The sequence below is a fragment of the Solea senegalensis genome, linkage group LG5 (assembly GCF_019176455.1).
Source record: "Solea senegalensis isolate Sse05_10M linkage group LG5, IFAPA_SoseM_1, whole genome shotgun sequence".
Taxonomy (NCBI): domain Eukaryota; kingdom Metazoa; phylum Chordata; class Actinopteri; order Pleuronectiformes; family Soleidae; genus Solea; species Solea senegalensis.
The window spans coordinates 19,813,149-19,829,329 of record NC_058025.1 but is presented as its reverse complement, the minus strand read 5'-3'; the positions used below and the strand labels follow the sequence as shown (position 1 = coordinate 19,829,329).

The following is a 16,181-nucleotide window of genomic DNA, read 5'->3' as shown; positions in this document are numbered from 1 at the left end:
TATCGGCGGCATAACCTTGTGGTAGTACGGATGTCGCCTTGGCTGAGAAAGGCTCAACAGTTTCCCCTATTTTAGCGTTTGATTCAGAGTAAACTGCAGCTTCTCATGACAACAGTATCAGCATTTACCTCTTTATCCAAACCCTGTCCTGCCTCCATTTTATCATACCAGGATTCTTCCTTTAAACTGTAGATTGCTGGTCACATTGTGTGTCTGTGTGTAACATTACATCACTGAGGCTGTGCGCATGATAACAGTTCATCACTGTGGATCTTACATCTCTCTCTCTCTCTCTCTCTCTCTTTCTCTCTGACCTGTTTACTGATTCAACACCAGCACATCACTGAGGCTTGTTGCTATGGAGACCACCATTCTGTCCCCGACTATGACCTTGTTGAGGCTGAGAGACATTAAAGAATTACTCTCTCTATCTGCATCGTTTTTGCTGTTCCAAACTACATCCCCTGCCTACCTCCACCTCCTCACTCACATCTGTCTTTTTTTTTTTCAATTCCACAGATTTATTTGCATCCCATGTTAAAACATGCCTTAGCAACTGGACTTAAAGTTTTTCTTTAAGTGGTTTCACATTTCATCCAAGAAGCTTCTTCAACCTACACAGACATGTCTTCTATCCACATTTGATTTTAATCTCGTCACGTCTACACCTGGTGTTAACAAGAGTCTATGTGTCTATGCTGAAACCTAATCTCTGAGCAGCTCATGTCTGATTCTCTCCTCATTTTGTCCCCAAAAAAACAACAATGACAAGATGGTAGAAATGATGTTCTTTTCACCTTGATAAGATTCATCTTCACTTTGTCATCGGGTGTCTGACAACAACAACTCGACTTACCTCAACCAATGTTTTTATTTGTGACAACGTTGGCACATGTTTGATTTTTCTGTATTGTACTGGAAACATCAGCATCTCTTCTCTGCATCCAGGTCAACAACAGTAACAAGAAGGAGTGGAACGGGATGATGGGGGAGCTGCTGGGAGGTCTCGCTGACATGATCGTCGCCCCCCTCACCATCAACAACGAGCGTGCTCAGTACATCGAGTTTTCCAAACCCTTTAAATACCAGGGCCTCACCATCCTCGTCAAGAAGGTGAGCTGACACTTAAAGCTACAGTAGGCAGGATTATTAGAAAATGGTTTGCTTTTTGCTTGAGTTTCAACCACAGCTCTGTACTGACCTACTCTCATTAACACACAAGCTTTATAGCCAGAGGACCTCTCTGCCCACACCTACAATAAATGTTTGTTTTTTTTCACATTATTTTTCCAACTCTCTTTTTTAAGATGGCATTGCACCATTGGCAGTTGCTTCTAATGCTGGACAAGTGATCTCCCCTCTCAGGTCACATTTACCCACTAACAACCCCCTTGCCTCACATGTGTCTGATCCAGACAATATCTAACTTTGTGAACATGTCCAGACACAATTATGTGGACATTATCCGGAATTCATGTCTGAAAATAGCATGGACAAAGAAAGTTCTGGACTATCACCGGCTTAGTGATTTCGGGGCTGACTTTCTTTTAATAGAACTCTAAAATCTGGATGTTATTTAACATGGTGTTGTTGATAATGATGATGACAATTTGTTTGTGTTGTGTTCAGGAAATCCCTCGCAGCACTCTTGATTCATTCATGCAGCCGTTCCAGAGCACACTGTGGCTGTTAGTCGGTCTGTCGGTCCATGTGGTGGCAGTGATGCTTTACCTATTAGACCGGTTCAGGTAATCACGCCTCATAATACAAGTACAATAAAATACATGTTGTATTTAGGGACAATGAAATCATTGATATTTTTCTTCGGTTGACATTTTGTTGGTGTGTGTGTGTGCACATGTGTGTATGTTTGTGTGTGTGCACGTGTGTCTATGTTTGTGTGTGTGTGTGTGTGTGTGTGTGTGTGCACATGTTTGTGTGTGTGTGTGTGTGTGCACATGTGTATGTTTGTGTGTTTGTGCACATGTTTGTGTGTGTGTGTGTGTGTGTATGTGTGTGTGTGTGTGTGTGTGTGTGTATATTTGCGTGTGTGTGCACATGTGTGTGTGTGTGTACATATATTTGTGTGTGTGTGTGTGTGTATGTGTGTGTGTGTGTGCACATGTGTGTATATTTGTGTGCGTGTGTGTGTGTGTGTGTGTGCATGTGTGTGTGTGTGTGTGCACATGTGTGTATATGTGTGTGTGTGCACATGTGTGTGTGTGTGTGTGCACATGTGTGTATATTTGTGTGTGTGCACATGTGTGTATATTTGTGTGTGTGTGCACATGCGTGTATGTTTGTGTGTGTGTGTGTGCAGCCCGTTTGGAAGGTTTAAAGTGAACAGTGAAGAAGAAGAAGAAGATGCCCTCACCCTGTCCTCCGCCATGTGGTTCTCGTGGGGAGTACTGCTGAACTCTGGGATAGGAGAAGGTGATGAGTGTCCTCTGCTCGTCCATTCATCCTGCATTGTTGCGTTCAGTGGGTTAACAACACATCACCTTGTTCTGTACAGGAGCACCCAGGAGTTTCTCAGCAAGGATTCTGGGTATGGTGTGGGCAGGATTTGCCATGATCATTGTAGCATCATATACTGCCAACCTGGCAGCCTTCCTGGTGCTGGACCGGCCTGAGGAGCGCATCACTGGCATCAATGACCCCAGGGTGAGCCATGGTATTATAGCTTGGGTGTGTCCATGGTTATGTGTCCGTATGTCTGATCAAATTCTTTTTGTTTTAATAAAACCTAAACTATGACTTTAACCTGTCTTTATCCGGTTTAACCTGTCCTTCAGTGTAAGTTTGAGCCCAGCTCATTTCTGACCTAATCTTCTGTTGCCTTTAGCTGCGTAACCCATCAGATAAGTTCATATACGCCACAGTGAAGCAGAGCTCGGTGGATATCTACTTCAGACGACAGGTGGAGCTGAGCACCATGTACCGGCACATGGAGAAACACAACTATGAGAGCGCTGCTGAGGCCATCCAAGCTGTCAGAGACAAGTAGGCGTTTGTACAGTATATGTCCAATCAGCTTTTCTTCACCTGCATCTTACTGAACATACATATTCCTTTGTCTCTTCCCTTCTCCTATAGTAAGCTTCATGCCTTCATCTGGGACAGCGCTGTGCTGGAGTTTGAAGCATCACAGAAGTGTGATCTAGTAACAACAGGAGAGCTTTTCTTCCGCTCTGGCTTTGGAATTGGAATGAGGAAAGACAGTCCGTGGAAACAGAATGTTTCTCTGGCCATTCTCAGGTTAAAATAAAAACCTTAATTATAATCTGCAGGAATCTTGAGTTCACTCACCTTGTATAATCTCTGTGGAGTCAGGTTCAGTCTGGCTTTCTTCATTCTTTCTCTGCTTTTTTCATTTATTTAAAAAAAAGGTTTACACACAGTGCACATGCCGTATGTGCATGCTCAGCGTCGTCTTCTGCAGTTCTCCATGCAGTTTACAGGCCTGGCGTACAGTATGTGCTACAGCCATGTTTGCGTTTGGTTGTGTTTCCATGTGGATACGGCCTATAGCAGTCTTTTGACCTGGGACTGAATGCGGCTCTACTGCAGCTACCTACTGTATCCATACACCTACTCAAGCTACTCTAGTTACACCAGCCGATGGCTGTGTGATTTTATACTGATACCCTACTGTCTGTGGTTTTTTGTAAAGCTTGATTCTCTCCTTAGTATCTTCTTCTTGAATGCCTAAATCACTTCCTTTCGATTTCACCTTTGATGAGACCTCTGTTGTTTCTCCTTAGTTCTCATGAGAATGGCTTCATGGAGGATTTGGACAAGACGTGGGTCCGATACCAAGAGTGTGACTCCAGGAGCAATGCCCCTGCGACACTTACCTTCGAGAACATGGCAGGTAGGATTTAGACCAGATGGTGAAGACTATTGGGACAGTACCCTGGATCAATTGCTTTTGTATCAGTTATTGGCTGTCAAACATGAATAATAATACTGATTCAAACGTTAATAACTGATAAAACACAATGCCACATCAATAGTTGGTTTAAATAGAAGGATATGGATTTCTGCTGGGAAGAGCTGACCCTCTGTTGTTAAACAAAGGGCCATGTGTTCTCCATCCAAGATGCAAGTTGACTCCGTGAATGAGCTATAATCATGTTGAATGAGCTATGTTCCAACAAGATATCGATGGTAAAGGCTTCACTGGTCCTCCTCAGGTGTGTTTATGTTGGTTGCTGGTGGCATCGTTGCCGGGATCTTCCTTATCTTCATTGAGATTGCCTACAAACGACACAAAGATGCTCGAAGGAAACAGATGCAGCTCGCCTTCGCTGCTGTGAACGTGTGGAGGAAGAACCTGCAGGTACCCATCTCATCTTAAAAATGTTTTATTTGAATCATTATTTAGTCTTGGAACTGTTTTGTATTAAATTTCATGAGTTTAGTTTTCAGCATTTCGCTGAACAGGTTCTGTTTATGTTTAGTTTGATCGTCATTGAAGGAATATTTATTAGTTTTTCTTTGTGATTTAGTGATATTTTTGACTTTGAGGAAAAATAAATAAGTAGTATGGTAAATAATCAATTAGTCTATGAATAATGAAACAAATCTGTTGATCTGTATGGAGAAAAAATATCGGAAGTCTGTAAAAAGCTCAATTTGCCTTCCTACATTGCAGAGGTTTAGACTAAGAGTCTCTTGCTTCATCTCAAGTAGCGCCTGCAATTTTGGCATGTTGTAGAGCATCTCTGATGTTAATTTCACTGACATTATTCCAAGTTAACAAAGAAAAGTACAGCATGAAATAAATCTCATTTAAAATGCTATTGAAATTTAAATCACCAGTTCTATACTGCAGCTGTGGTTCAGGTTATGTTCTTCAGCTCGGTGTGTTCTGTCACTGTCGTGAATCATAAACATGTAATGCTGTACATGTGCTTCATCCACTATTTATGTGTGTGGCACAGGTCAGTCAGTAAACAGAAAATCTCACAGTCGTGTCAGTGTTTCATATTAAAGTTTAATGATTTCCATGTTGTTGGGTTAGAGCTCAGCTCAACACTGGGTAGTGTAGCATATTCCCATATATATTTACACAACATAAAGATTAGAATGTGATAAATGAGAGAAGCTATAATTTAACATAAATGTGTGAACAAAGAGGTCACAAAATAGACGAAAAGAAATCATCAATAGGTTGCATGTTTCACAGGTCCATCAATAAATGTGTCTGGTGTCCTTTGACTTTGCTGCAGCAGAGCTGAATGACATCATGCAGCAGATAGACCAATAACAAGGGTGTGTGCAAAGGCACTACATCATTAAAACACATTTACAGTGGTACTAAAACCTTGAACCTGAGTGACCTGATGAAAACAGATGGCAAATCATACATCATATGATAAAATGATGTATAATTATACAATAAAAACACATAAGATTACGTTTAACACTACAGATGACTACATAAGTCATTTATTGTAAATTTAAATGCTGTTTTCTTTCTTGATTAGAATATTAGATAACTGGAGCATCAAAAAGAAGATAAAAAAAATACCAAATGACCACAGAGATAGATTCCAATATAGACATTTTCAGGATGGTCATAGAAATATAGATAGATAGAGATAAGCCAACAGAAAACAAAGATTATTTCTGTTAAAAATTGTTCCAGATGTTTTTCTGACTTGTCAGCAGCTGGCCTCACATTAATAATGATCACTTCTCTGCCTGAATTAGCACTTCAAACGCTAGCTTCTAAAGGCTAACAGCCATCTGAGGATGATTAGCAATTCAAACAGCTTTGTCTTGAGGCAAAAGGGGTGGCGGTGGAGAATATCACAAATAATACGCTCAGCTCTCAGAGAACTGTGAGAGGAAATGAAGATTAAATCACAGCGTCCACACAGATCAACAGAAACGTCATGAGGTGAAACCAGAAATATGTGATCACACAGGACAAACAGATTTCATCATTCTTTTATTTTGATGATATACTAATTGTGCTCTGGTGTGAACATTTTGGAGTATCAGGTCTTTTCGGTCAAAACATGCACAAGCTGAACTGTAATACTGTATTTATTTGTTGTAAGCTGCTAAAATGAGCACCATTTCTAAAAGAAAGTATATGTTAAGTGACATATTTTGGACAGGAAAAAAAATGCAGCACTTCTTGTCACCAAAAACACAATCTCCCTGTGGCTCTCTCACGGATCACCTCTGACACCCCTTGTGTTGAATCTCTTAACCCTTCAATTGTATCAGCAACTTAATTAAATCCATCCATGATGAAGATAAAATGAAAGTAGCAACATAACTATTGATAGAAATAAATAAGGTGACTGTTAGTATGATCAAGATAAACAGAGCTGGAGAAAAGCGTATGGTAACCATTAAGATGACTGAGGCATAAATTGGAAGCAATCTGGGACTCGAGCAAAACTAAATTGTTGGTTGATTGATGGAGTGTAAATCAGGTTGTACTTGCTTACTACTTACATTAGGGACATTGTTTAATGTCCAGAACGCTTAGCATTGCCTTAATCCATTACAGGTTTCTTAGTGAAACAGTTGGTTCATTTTTAGTGTTCTATGAAAAGTCAAGCACAGTAACTGTAACTGTGAGTGCAGATCTTCAGCTGTGTTCAGGTGGTTTACAGTCACTATATTTAGCAGTGAAACATTAGCAACGCTGAATATTTTAGGACTTTTTACTGATGACTGTAGTGAGCAAAATGCTGAATCACAGGAACAGTTTCATACTGAATAGAATGAATGGTTTTATTTGACTTTCCTCGTACTGACTGATGCTGTGATCAAAGTCTTCCTCTGAACCGTCTCCTCCAATGGACTTAAATGTTGAATTGAAGTAGAAATGCTTGAAACAGGATTACGGCGTTTTTCCACTATATAGTACTGCCTCGGCTCGACTCTACATGGTTTGGTTGGTTTTCCATTACAATATAGTACCTCCTCAATGTGGGCGGGGTCATCACAGCACGGCTGCATGAAACTGCCGTGACTTTGTTTTTATTGACTAGTGACTTGTAAAGCAGTTATTTTTCATGTACTGAATCATTAGAATCAGTTCATTAAAGAGATTTGTTCAGTACTTCCTCTATGACCCAGTCACTGAATACAGTGATCGCAGGCTTTAAGAAGTGCTGTCACTAAATACACAGATGAGATTTTAGACTTTTCCGAAGCTAAATGTTGAGGATTAACCCACGTTTTCAGGATTGTTAAGTCTTTTTAACTGATCTACAGTTCAGCAATGTTCGGTTTGATTCTTATGTCTCTTCCTGTGACGACACTCTGACCAATAAGTGCACGGCAGTCTGGCGACGTCACACATATCGGCTGAGCTTGCTTGGAACCTTGCTTGGAACCTTGCCTGAGCAGGTACTAAAATAAGTACCAGGTACTATCGCTAATGGAAAGGCGAAATAGCCGTGCCGTGCCGAGGTGAGCCAAGCAGTGCTAGTGGAAACACGCCATTACATATTCTGATTGGGCCCTAAAGTAAGTTTGTGGTCCTTCTCACCATGCAGGGCCGATATTCACCAGTGTGATGGGTCTCAGGCTGTTATTATGGTCTTTTTTTATGGTCGTTTTATTGATTGTTTGTTTTAAACTTTAAAGTGAATGTGTTAACAGTTTTAATGAATTCAAACTAGAGCTGGGTATTTTGGGATATTTTAAGCTTTTCTCCTGGTGATTATCTCAATTTTTTTTTTCTTGTGATCAAATCTCATGTTCAGATTCAAGCAGTGATTGTCACAGCTGTCGTGGGTCTGGTACTGAGATTTTGAGTTTAGTTTTGGAATCCCTGACTTACTCAGTCCAGAATGATCAGAATGATCAGAATGAACGTTGTTTTATGTCCAGAGCAGATGCATTATGTTTCAAGTAAATATGTAAAGCATTATCCTTCAGTGCGTTTACATGCATGTTAAAAATCCAATTTCAGTCGGACTAAGCCAATAATTTTCTTAATGTCAAGTAAACATGTTAGTCCGTCTGAAATCGAGCTAGTCTTAGTTGGACTAACGTACCTGGATAATGCAATTCATAGTCCAATTATTTCTTAGTCGACCGGAGGCAGACCTGGGCCCTAACTCAGTAGCCACAGTTTACGCTGCTGTCAATAAACTACATGTTTAATAGCTCTATATCAGCTAACACTGATCTAGTGATTGCTTAGTGACTTGAGAGTTGTGCACAAATATAAGTGTTGCTCATCAATGTTCCTCTTATGCCAAACACTGAAGCATTGTATTGCATGGGGAGTCCTATTTTCTTGTGCAATATAGATGTTTCATCTACTGATGGACAGATACATGTACTCTCTCTTGCTGTCTTGATCGGTTCAACTGACAGCCCTGACAACTTTTATCAAAAGTGTTGAGTAACCGAGTATAAATCAAGTTCCAGGGGTCTGACTGTAAATCTCAGAGAAACTCTTCCAGTATCCCACAACAATTTATCCCGTCACGAGTCAGACCTTCACAAAGCGGCACTCCTCTTAGCTTGTGAGGTCAGCGAATAAACGCTCCCTTTATCAAAATAGTGAGGTAATGAGGTGATGTTGGAAGCAGGGAGGGGAATGCTAATGTAGCAATGGACATGTTTTAATTCTTCATTTTTGAACATGTGGTTTAATGACAAAAAGAAAAATATGAGTGATTCTAAACATATGAGGCAAGTCGTCAGTGTTAAAAACATAAAAAGGAACAATCAGTTTGAACGTAAATGTTGAAACTATAATGACTATATGGTTTCAGTCTGATACCCAGCTCTAGCTTCAACTGTCATGGGTCAAAGGTCAAAATGAATATGATGTTTCAAATCAAACACCATGTGATCATCATCCACGTGCTGCTACCCCTCCCTTTTGTGTTTTCTCATTTTCGTTTATACACACACACACACACACACACACACGCGCGCGCGCGCACACACACCCAAACACACAGTTGACATTATAACAGCACAGTGTTGGTATAATGATCTGATGTGATCAGGTTGAACATTGTCTCATCTGCCATCTTTGTTACCCCTAATCTGTTTCCCTTCCCCCGTGTTCCAGGGTGTGTTTCCTTTGCTGTATTTAGTTTAATTTGTGTTTATGTGTTTGAGCCTCATGTTGATTGTTGTTGATTTACCTGCTGTGTGTTTGTGGCTGTGGACAGTAAAACAGAGTGAAGCTCTTTGTTTTACTGAAGCATTACTTCATCCTAAACAGGAACCAGCTTCACTGGAACATGTCAACACACATGTACAGGACACATACACATGTCAACACACATGTACAGGACACATACACATGTCAACACACATGTACAGGACACATACACATGTCAACACACTTCTCAACATGTTTCTACAGGACTCACACACTTCAACATACATGGACAGGAATAACAAACATCTCACACACATGTGCAGGGTACACAGTAGAACACTTTACTATAATATTTATACACTATACATATACTATACACTATGCTGGACTTTAAAATATTTCACTGTAGAATACAGTATATAGTTACTTTACTGAGCTTTTCTATGCCACTGTACGAGTCTGTTAGTATTTTCACTACTGTCTGTTGGAATACATGCATATAATACAGTTGTATACTACTGCAATACATTGCATTGCTTGCACATGGTAGTCCAGCTGCATTGTCGTCACACACACACCTAGTATATTACATTACATTACATTACATTACAATACAAACACTCTATAGCAAGGATAAATGAAAAAGGCTGTGATTATATCTGAGTGTTGGACAGTGTTAGTGAGTATACCAGGGAATATTTCTGAGTTTGAGACAGAATTAGTATCAGTGAAAGACTATTACATATTTCTGAGTTATAACTATTGCTGAATATTAACTAATATTATTGAGTATTAAATAATATAACTAACAAGTATTTCAATTGGAAAGTGTTAGTGAGTATTAGTATCAGTGAATATTATTGAGCAAAGTGATTGTTAGGGAATATTAGCAATAAGAGTGAGTATCCGTGAGCTCAGCGGTTATTATAGCAAGCTAATTATGAGTGAGTGTTATTGTTCATTAGCGAGTATATGTACTAGTTAGTTTCAGTGAACACTGAGATTATTGGCCAGTATTAGTATGAGTTAGTGTAGGTGATTAACAGTGAGTATCAGTGAGAAGAGTGTCTCTGCTGCGTGTTAATGTGTGTGTGCACCTATCGTATCATTTATTTTAGGATAGAAAAAGTGGTAGAGCAGAGCCCGAGCCAAAACTGAAAACCTCTTTTAGGTCCATCACTTCGACCTCCGACCTCAAACGCCGTAGGGGCTCCGGGGACACCACGGTAAGGAGATGAAGACCACCCACCCTCCTCCTCTTCTTCCTCCACCTCTATCCATCATATTCATTTTTCCTCTTCATCTTTCTTCATCTGTTCTTCTGTTTATCTCCCTATTCCTTCACTTTACTTAGCCTCTTCGCTCTGTCTCCCCTCCTCTCCTCTCCTCCTCCATCATCTCCTTGCAGAATTCTCTCGGCCATCCGTCTGTCAGTCATCTTTTCACATCCATCAGCTCATGTTTCCCAGTAAAGACAGACAAGTCGACAGATTTTGGGCACAGATGCGTCCGTCCAGTCAGGTTAGGGTTCGTCTTGTTGGAGGTTTAGACATTTGTTGTGTCAGGGTTATATTTTTCACACGATTCATGTCGTCCTCTTGCAAAGGAGAAGTGAAGAGGGTCAGACTGTGTGGTCTCTTTTCTTCTGTGGACCTTTTGTTCTCTCATCCCAACTCTTTGTCTGTTGTTGTCACGTCTACTGTCTTTGAGTCCTCCCTGTCTGGTCTTTTTTTCCACCCTGTCCTCTCCTGTCTCTGTCCCTTCATCTCACTTTCGATGCCCAAAATATCGCACACAATTCTCAGACACACTAACCCTTGGATCTTGCCCTCAGTGGTCGGTTGGTGGAGACTTGTTTCTTTTGTTTAACTCTTCTTGTCCCCAACATCTTGTCCAGGTGACAGTTTGAGGAGCTGCTGCTTCTTCTCCCTGAGAAAATAAACATCTGTTGTTACAGGATTTACAGGATTCAGCTCGATGACTTCCATCATCCTTGTTGACGTCTGTGGAAGTGTCCTGCTTCACTCTTGTCTTTTTCAGCTTCAGTTTGGAATAGAAAATACCATTTGTGTCACAGAGTAGAAGACAAGGTTTGTGTCTTCTCTGTCAAGACACTCTGACTCATTTTGTCGTCGTATTCATCCTGTAAAATACGTTTTCTTTAACAGTGTGTTTAAGACTGCTGCTTCTGACAACTCAGGGATTTGAAATGTGTCTTCTGTTTCCCTAGTCTCTCCAGATACACTGTCTATTCCATGTAAGGGAGTTTAAAAAGGGCACTGTCTGTAATCACCATTAAATGGTTTATTTTCTGCTGCAGCTCAGGTTCAACGATGAGTAACATATAGATTTTGGTGGAAATACATTGGGTTGTGTGGGAGGGGTAAGGGAAATCAGACTGTGGCTCATTTCTCTTTGTGATCATCTCTCTTTATTTTCTATATGAGTGTTTTTCTTCTATCTCAGTGGATTTGAATGGTGTCTGGACTCTACATGCTGTTTCTACACACACACTGCCTCTGTCCTCCTCTGCAAGCATGACTGACCTGTAGTCTGAAAACACGTCAGCTCGCAATTACTTTCTGCTCACGCTTTTCTTTCTTAAAAAGCCAAATATGTGTGTGACATTGGTTTAAATCAGAGTGGACACAAACTTAAGACAAATGCAATGACATAACTAATACTTACCCTAATAGATGGGGATCTCTTGTGTTTCTATGGTAACCAACCAGTGGGAGTTACAGATTAAAATCAAACTAAAGATCAGACATTCACTGTCTGTTGTTGCAGCTCATACTCGAACGTGAGTGAGTGGGTACAACAAAAAGAAACCAACACAAATAAAAGTATATTGTCCAGTGCAGACAGTTAATGATGACAAGGATCAATCTGCAGATTTACTATTGAGATCTGAACTGTTGAGCCATCGCTGTGCTGCCTTGCTCTGCTGCTGCTGCTCAGAGCAGACACATGAAAGTTTAATGTGTCTTGTAGCTGAGCTGATCTGAGTTCAGATTACATGACGGAGCATGATGTTTAATTCAGCAGCAGCAGAATGAGGAAGGAAAACATCAAGTGTCCTTTTTAAAGAAAAAAAATACTGTGGAAAAACAGCATGAACATAAATAATAGAGATGTTGTATGTAGAGAGCTAATCATTTTTCTTACGCTGCACTCACACTTATGAAGTGGAGACGGAAATGTTGCCCTGTACCTTTGAATTGGGCTGAACTACGTTGTGGACCTGCTGCTTAGTTTAGGAATGTTCAACTTGTTTAGTGACAGCACAAGCAGCTAATTAACTCACATTATGCAAATATTTCAGCACAGGCCCCAGTCAAACAAATCACATTTATGCATTTAAGCTCAAACACTTGTTTGTTTGGCACATGGAAGTTCACAGGTGTCACCTGCAACCAGGCACCCAGCTGTCAATCACACTGGTGTCCACTCATACTTTTCTCCCGTAAATGGGAACAGAATTTATTAAACTGACATCATGTTCTATTAAAGAAGATTATTAACTCCTCAGAAGAATGTGTACTGATTATGTGGTTTGTGGCAAACCAAGAGACTACATCCATATGGTCTTTGGTCCAAACAGAACTCTTGGACAAGAACATTTTCAATAACAATAACAACCGTAGCTATGGCAATATAATACATTTTAATCATTTCACTGACATTTCCTGGGGCACAGACATTTTTAATCTTTAACTGACTGTAGAGAAGATCAGTTTTTAGGTTTCTGTCATGGCACGTTAGTTCTGATGGAAAAGAAAAAGTTTTACACCAGCTGCCTAATATTTCTCTACTGCTTTTGATGTCAAACATATAAAAGCTGTAGAAGTGCTGAGGTCATGAAACTGGATGAGCTCTCATGACTCAAACCACAAGATTAACCTCAAAGAATTTCATGTATGGATCAAAATGGTCAGACAAAATTATAATTGACATCATCAGTGGATGTGTCCTGTCCTGAGTATCTATAGTAAAATAAAGAATATGTGATCCACTGCGTCACTTCATGTAAAAGGCGTTCCATGGTGGAAATAGAGCGGTTGACTGGGCAACACCATGAGTCCGAAACAGAACAGGGTTAAGAACCAGAGATAACCCAGTGGAACAGGTGTCTTGCAGTGTAGGCAGCTGATGTGTGTGTTAAATGAATTAATGTGTGCGTGTCCTTCGCTTTTTTTTCTGTTTGTCTTCCTCCACCTGTAGCCGTACCCGACTGACATCACTGGCCAGCTCAACCTATCAGATCCCTCCGTCAGCACTGTGGTCTGAGAGAGAGAGTGAGCAAGCTTCACTGCTGCTGCTGAGCCACACACGCACACACACACACACACTATATAAACACACAGATGGACAGATACAGCATCCTCTGAGACAGGAAGGAGATGGTGGTGTTTGGAAGGCATCTGACACACACACACACACACACACCATCTGTGATCCCACTCCACCAACACCAAACACACACTCGCCTTGTCCCGCCTGTAGCTGTAAGCTTCCTCCAAAAACAAGTGTTTTATTTTGAAAGAAACTGTCTTAGACTGCTTTTATTTTGGTACGTGTCTGTGATGTTATACAGATAGCACTGTCGCACTCAGTGACTGCACTGAATTATCAAACCAGAACTGTCATTTATTAATTGATGGACTGATGGTTAGAAACCTCCTTGTTGATCAACATGGAACCTGTCAATTGGGAAATGATCAATCAGGGACTCAATTAGGACCTGATAATTGGGAATTGTTTCCCATTTATCAGGTCTTAATTCAGCTGTAGACCTGATGATCAGGAACTACCCTGTTGTTTGGGAACCCATCAATAAGGAACCTGTGTTAGTAACCTGTTGATCAGGAATCCTGTGACCGGTAATCTGATGACATGGACAAATGTGGATATTGTCAATCAGGACACTGTTGTTTAAGAAACCTCTCACTGATCAAAGTGTGGTAGGCAGTTCAAGCCTCTGTGACAGGAAGCTTTTCTATTCCATGGAGCCACAGATATCAAACAAAACACCCCATTCACGCAACAAGCCTCTGTTGGTCACACTGGCAAATACGGAAACACACACAGAGCCACTAAAAACAATACTTCACTCCCACTCCGTGGGCTGAAGTAATAATGGACCAGACTGTTTATGCTAAAGTTATTCAAGCATGTATGTATGTATATATATATATATATATATATATATATATATACATACATATATATATGTATATACATGAATATAGATACCGCATATAATATTTCCATTATCCTAAACTTTAAAATTGTATTTCCCAGAGGACTGTTTGACCTAAAAACTTACATTTATAGATCATTCTGAATAAGTCATTAATTTATCTGCCAACAAAAATACAACCTAACATTGGTTAATACAGTAATTTAACTGATTTCAGTGTTACTTCCTGACCCAGAGGCTGGACACCCCCCTTTACTCACAGAGCATGCTGGGAAATGTAGTCACTACTCTACTACCACTGTGTCCCTGCTGATGATGTCAGTCTCTGTCTACCTCCACAACACTGCCAATAACAGAAACTGATGTCCTGTGAAAACCTCCCAGCTCCTCACAGGCCTGCCCACACAGGCCTGCCCACACAGGCCCGCAGAAGTTGGAAGGTTTTCACGCTGCAGAACGAAATATTTTTAATGAACCCTATCAATAAAGTTGAAAAACAAAAAAAAATATAAACATTTGAATGGAGATAATCAAAGAGCTGAGAGCTGCATTGAGAACAAGAAAAACACAGAGTGAACGAGGAGTTTTAATTTTTACATCCAACAAATTTATATTGACATCTTTTGTACAGCAGCAACAATACATTACTTCAAGGCACATAATGTTGAGACCTAACAGTAGTCTTCATCTTTAAAGGGTATCATAGAATTTAACAAACAAAAAACAAAAATGACATCAAATAATTCAAATAGTAACATGAATGTAACGTAAAGATATAAATAGCATAAAACTTGCTGCAACTTAAGTTGAAGACATAAAATGAAAGGAACAGATGGATTACAGTATGCTCAAACGTTTGTTATTATTAATCAATTTATTTACAGATAATTGAAATGGCTGTAGCTCCGATAGCAGCTGTAGCTAACAAGCTAAACAACAAATATTCTGAGAGAATCAGGCTAACACTGATCTTCATGCAGAAAATAACAGAAGTTGTCCGTCATTCAATCAATACAACTGATTTGCCTGAAGCTTTTAATCTGTTAATCAATTATAGAAATGACAAGATAAGGCAAGTGAAAGCTAGTTTGGCTGATTTAGTATAAGCCAATGACAGTGAACCAGTTAAGGCCCATTTATATTACCTTTACGTCCTTTTTACGTCAGTCTGTTCAAACGTTATCTCCGTCACAACCCTACATACCTCTGTGAGTCTTTGCTTTGGTATAAACATTTACGCAATACTTCCTCTAGAGGGCAGTGCAGACTATCAGGCGTCAACAAACATGGTGACCATTGAAGAGGTTATTTTATTGTGCACAATGACGGACTAAATGAATACAAAGTACAACTTTTCCATAGATAGGTCATTACTCAACTAATATTACACAGCATTGATGGACATGTTTTAGTATCACTGGGCTAAGCTAATGCTACAGATAAGATAAGTGTTACAATGATTAGCATGGTTCATGCCAATATGGAATTCCTTTTCTGTCTTTTCCCAATGCTAAAGCTAGTGATTTCTTGTCAAATAATATTCTCTTATAGTCTGAAGAACAGTAAGAGCTACTGAAAAGACAAATGTGCTAAGTACGTTAAATGAACGATGTGATACAGGTTACAGGATTGACTAAACATGTTAACACTAATATTGCTAAATGCTAAGCTAAGGTTTGTTAGTTTTCCCATCCACAATACAATACAATACAAAATATAATTTCCTTTTTTTAAATTCTTATCCGATACGATTTTCCAGTAAAAGCAAAATCATCTCTCTAATTATTTAAAATAGATTTTTCCAAAACATGAACATTTTTCATTTTCTGTCAAAAGTTGATTGATATTTATAATTATATGATAACGGAAATGATT

General features: G+C 39.7%; 1 protein-coding gene across 4 annotated transcripts in view; it reads left to right on the top strand.

Moving 5' to 3' along the window:
* Positions 1-14,326, top strand: part of grin1b (glutamate receptor, ionotropic, N-methyl D-aspartate 1b) — a 46,580-nt gene extending 32,254 nt beyond the window's left edge. For 2 of the 4 annotated variants that reach the window (XM_044025755.1, XM_044025754.1), the window contains 10 exons: positions 949-1,113; positions 1,630-1,748; positions 2,321-2,433; positions 2,516-2,664; positions 2,846-3,003; positions 3,097-3,258; positions 3,765-3,874; positions 4,197-4,342; positions 10,222-10,329; positions 13,328-14,326. In XM_044025755.1, coding sequence (XP_043881690.1) covers positions 949-1,113; positions 1,630-1,748; positions 2,321-2,433; positions 2,516-2,664; positions 2,846-3,003; positions 3,097-3,258; positions 3,765-3,874; positions 4,197-4,342; positions 10,222-10,329; positions 13,328-13,393 — 1,296 coding nt within the window. In that variant the 3' untranslated portion in view covers positions 13,394-14,326. The remainder of the gene's footprint in view (positions 1-948; positions 1,114-1,629; positions 1,749-2,320; positions 2,434-2,515; positions 2,665-2,845; positions 3,004-3,096; positions 3,259-3,764; positions 3,875-4,196; positions 4,343-10,221; positions 10,330-13,327) is intronic. The other 2 variants (XM_044025756.1, XM_044025757.1) reach the window with 1 other exon arrangement.
* Positions 14,327-16,181: the final 1,855 nt, after the last annotated feature.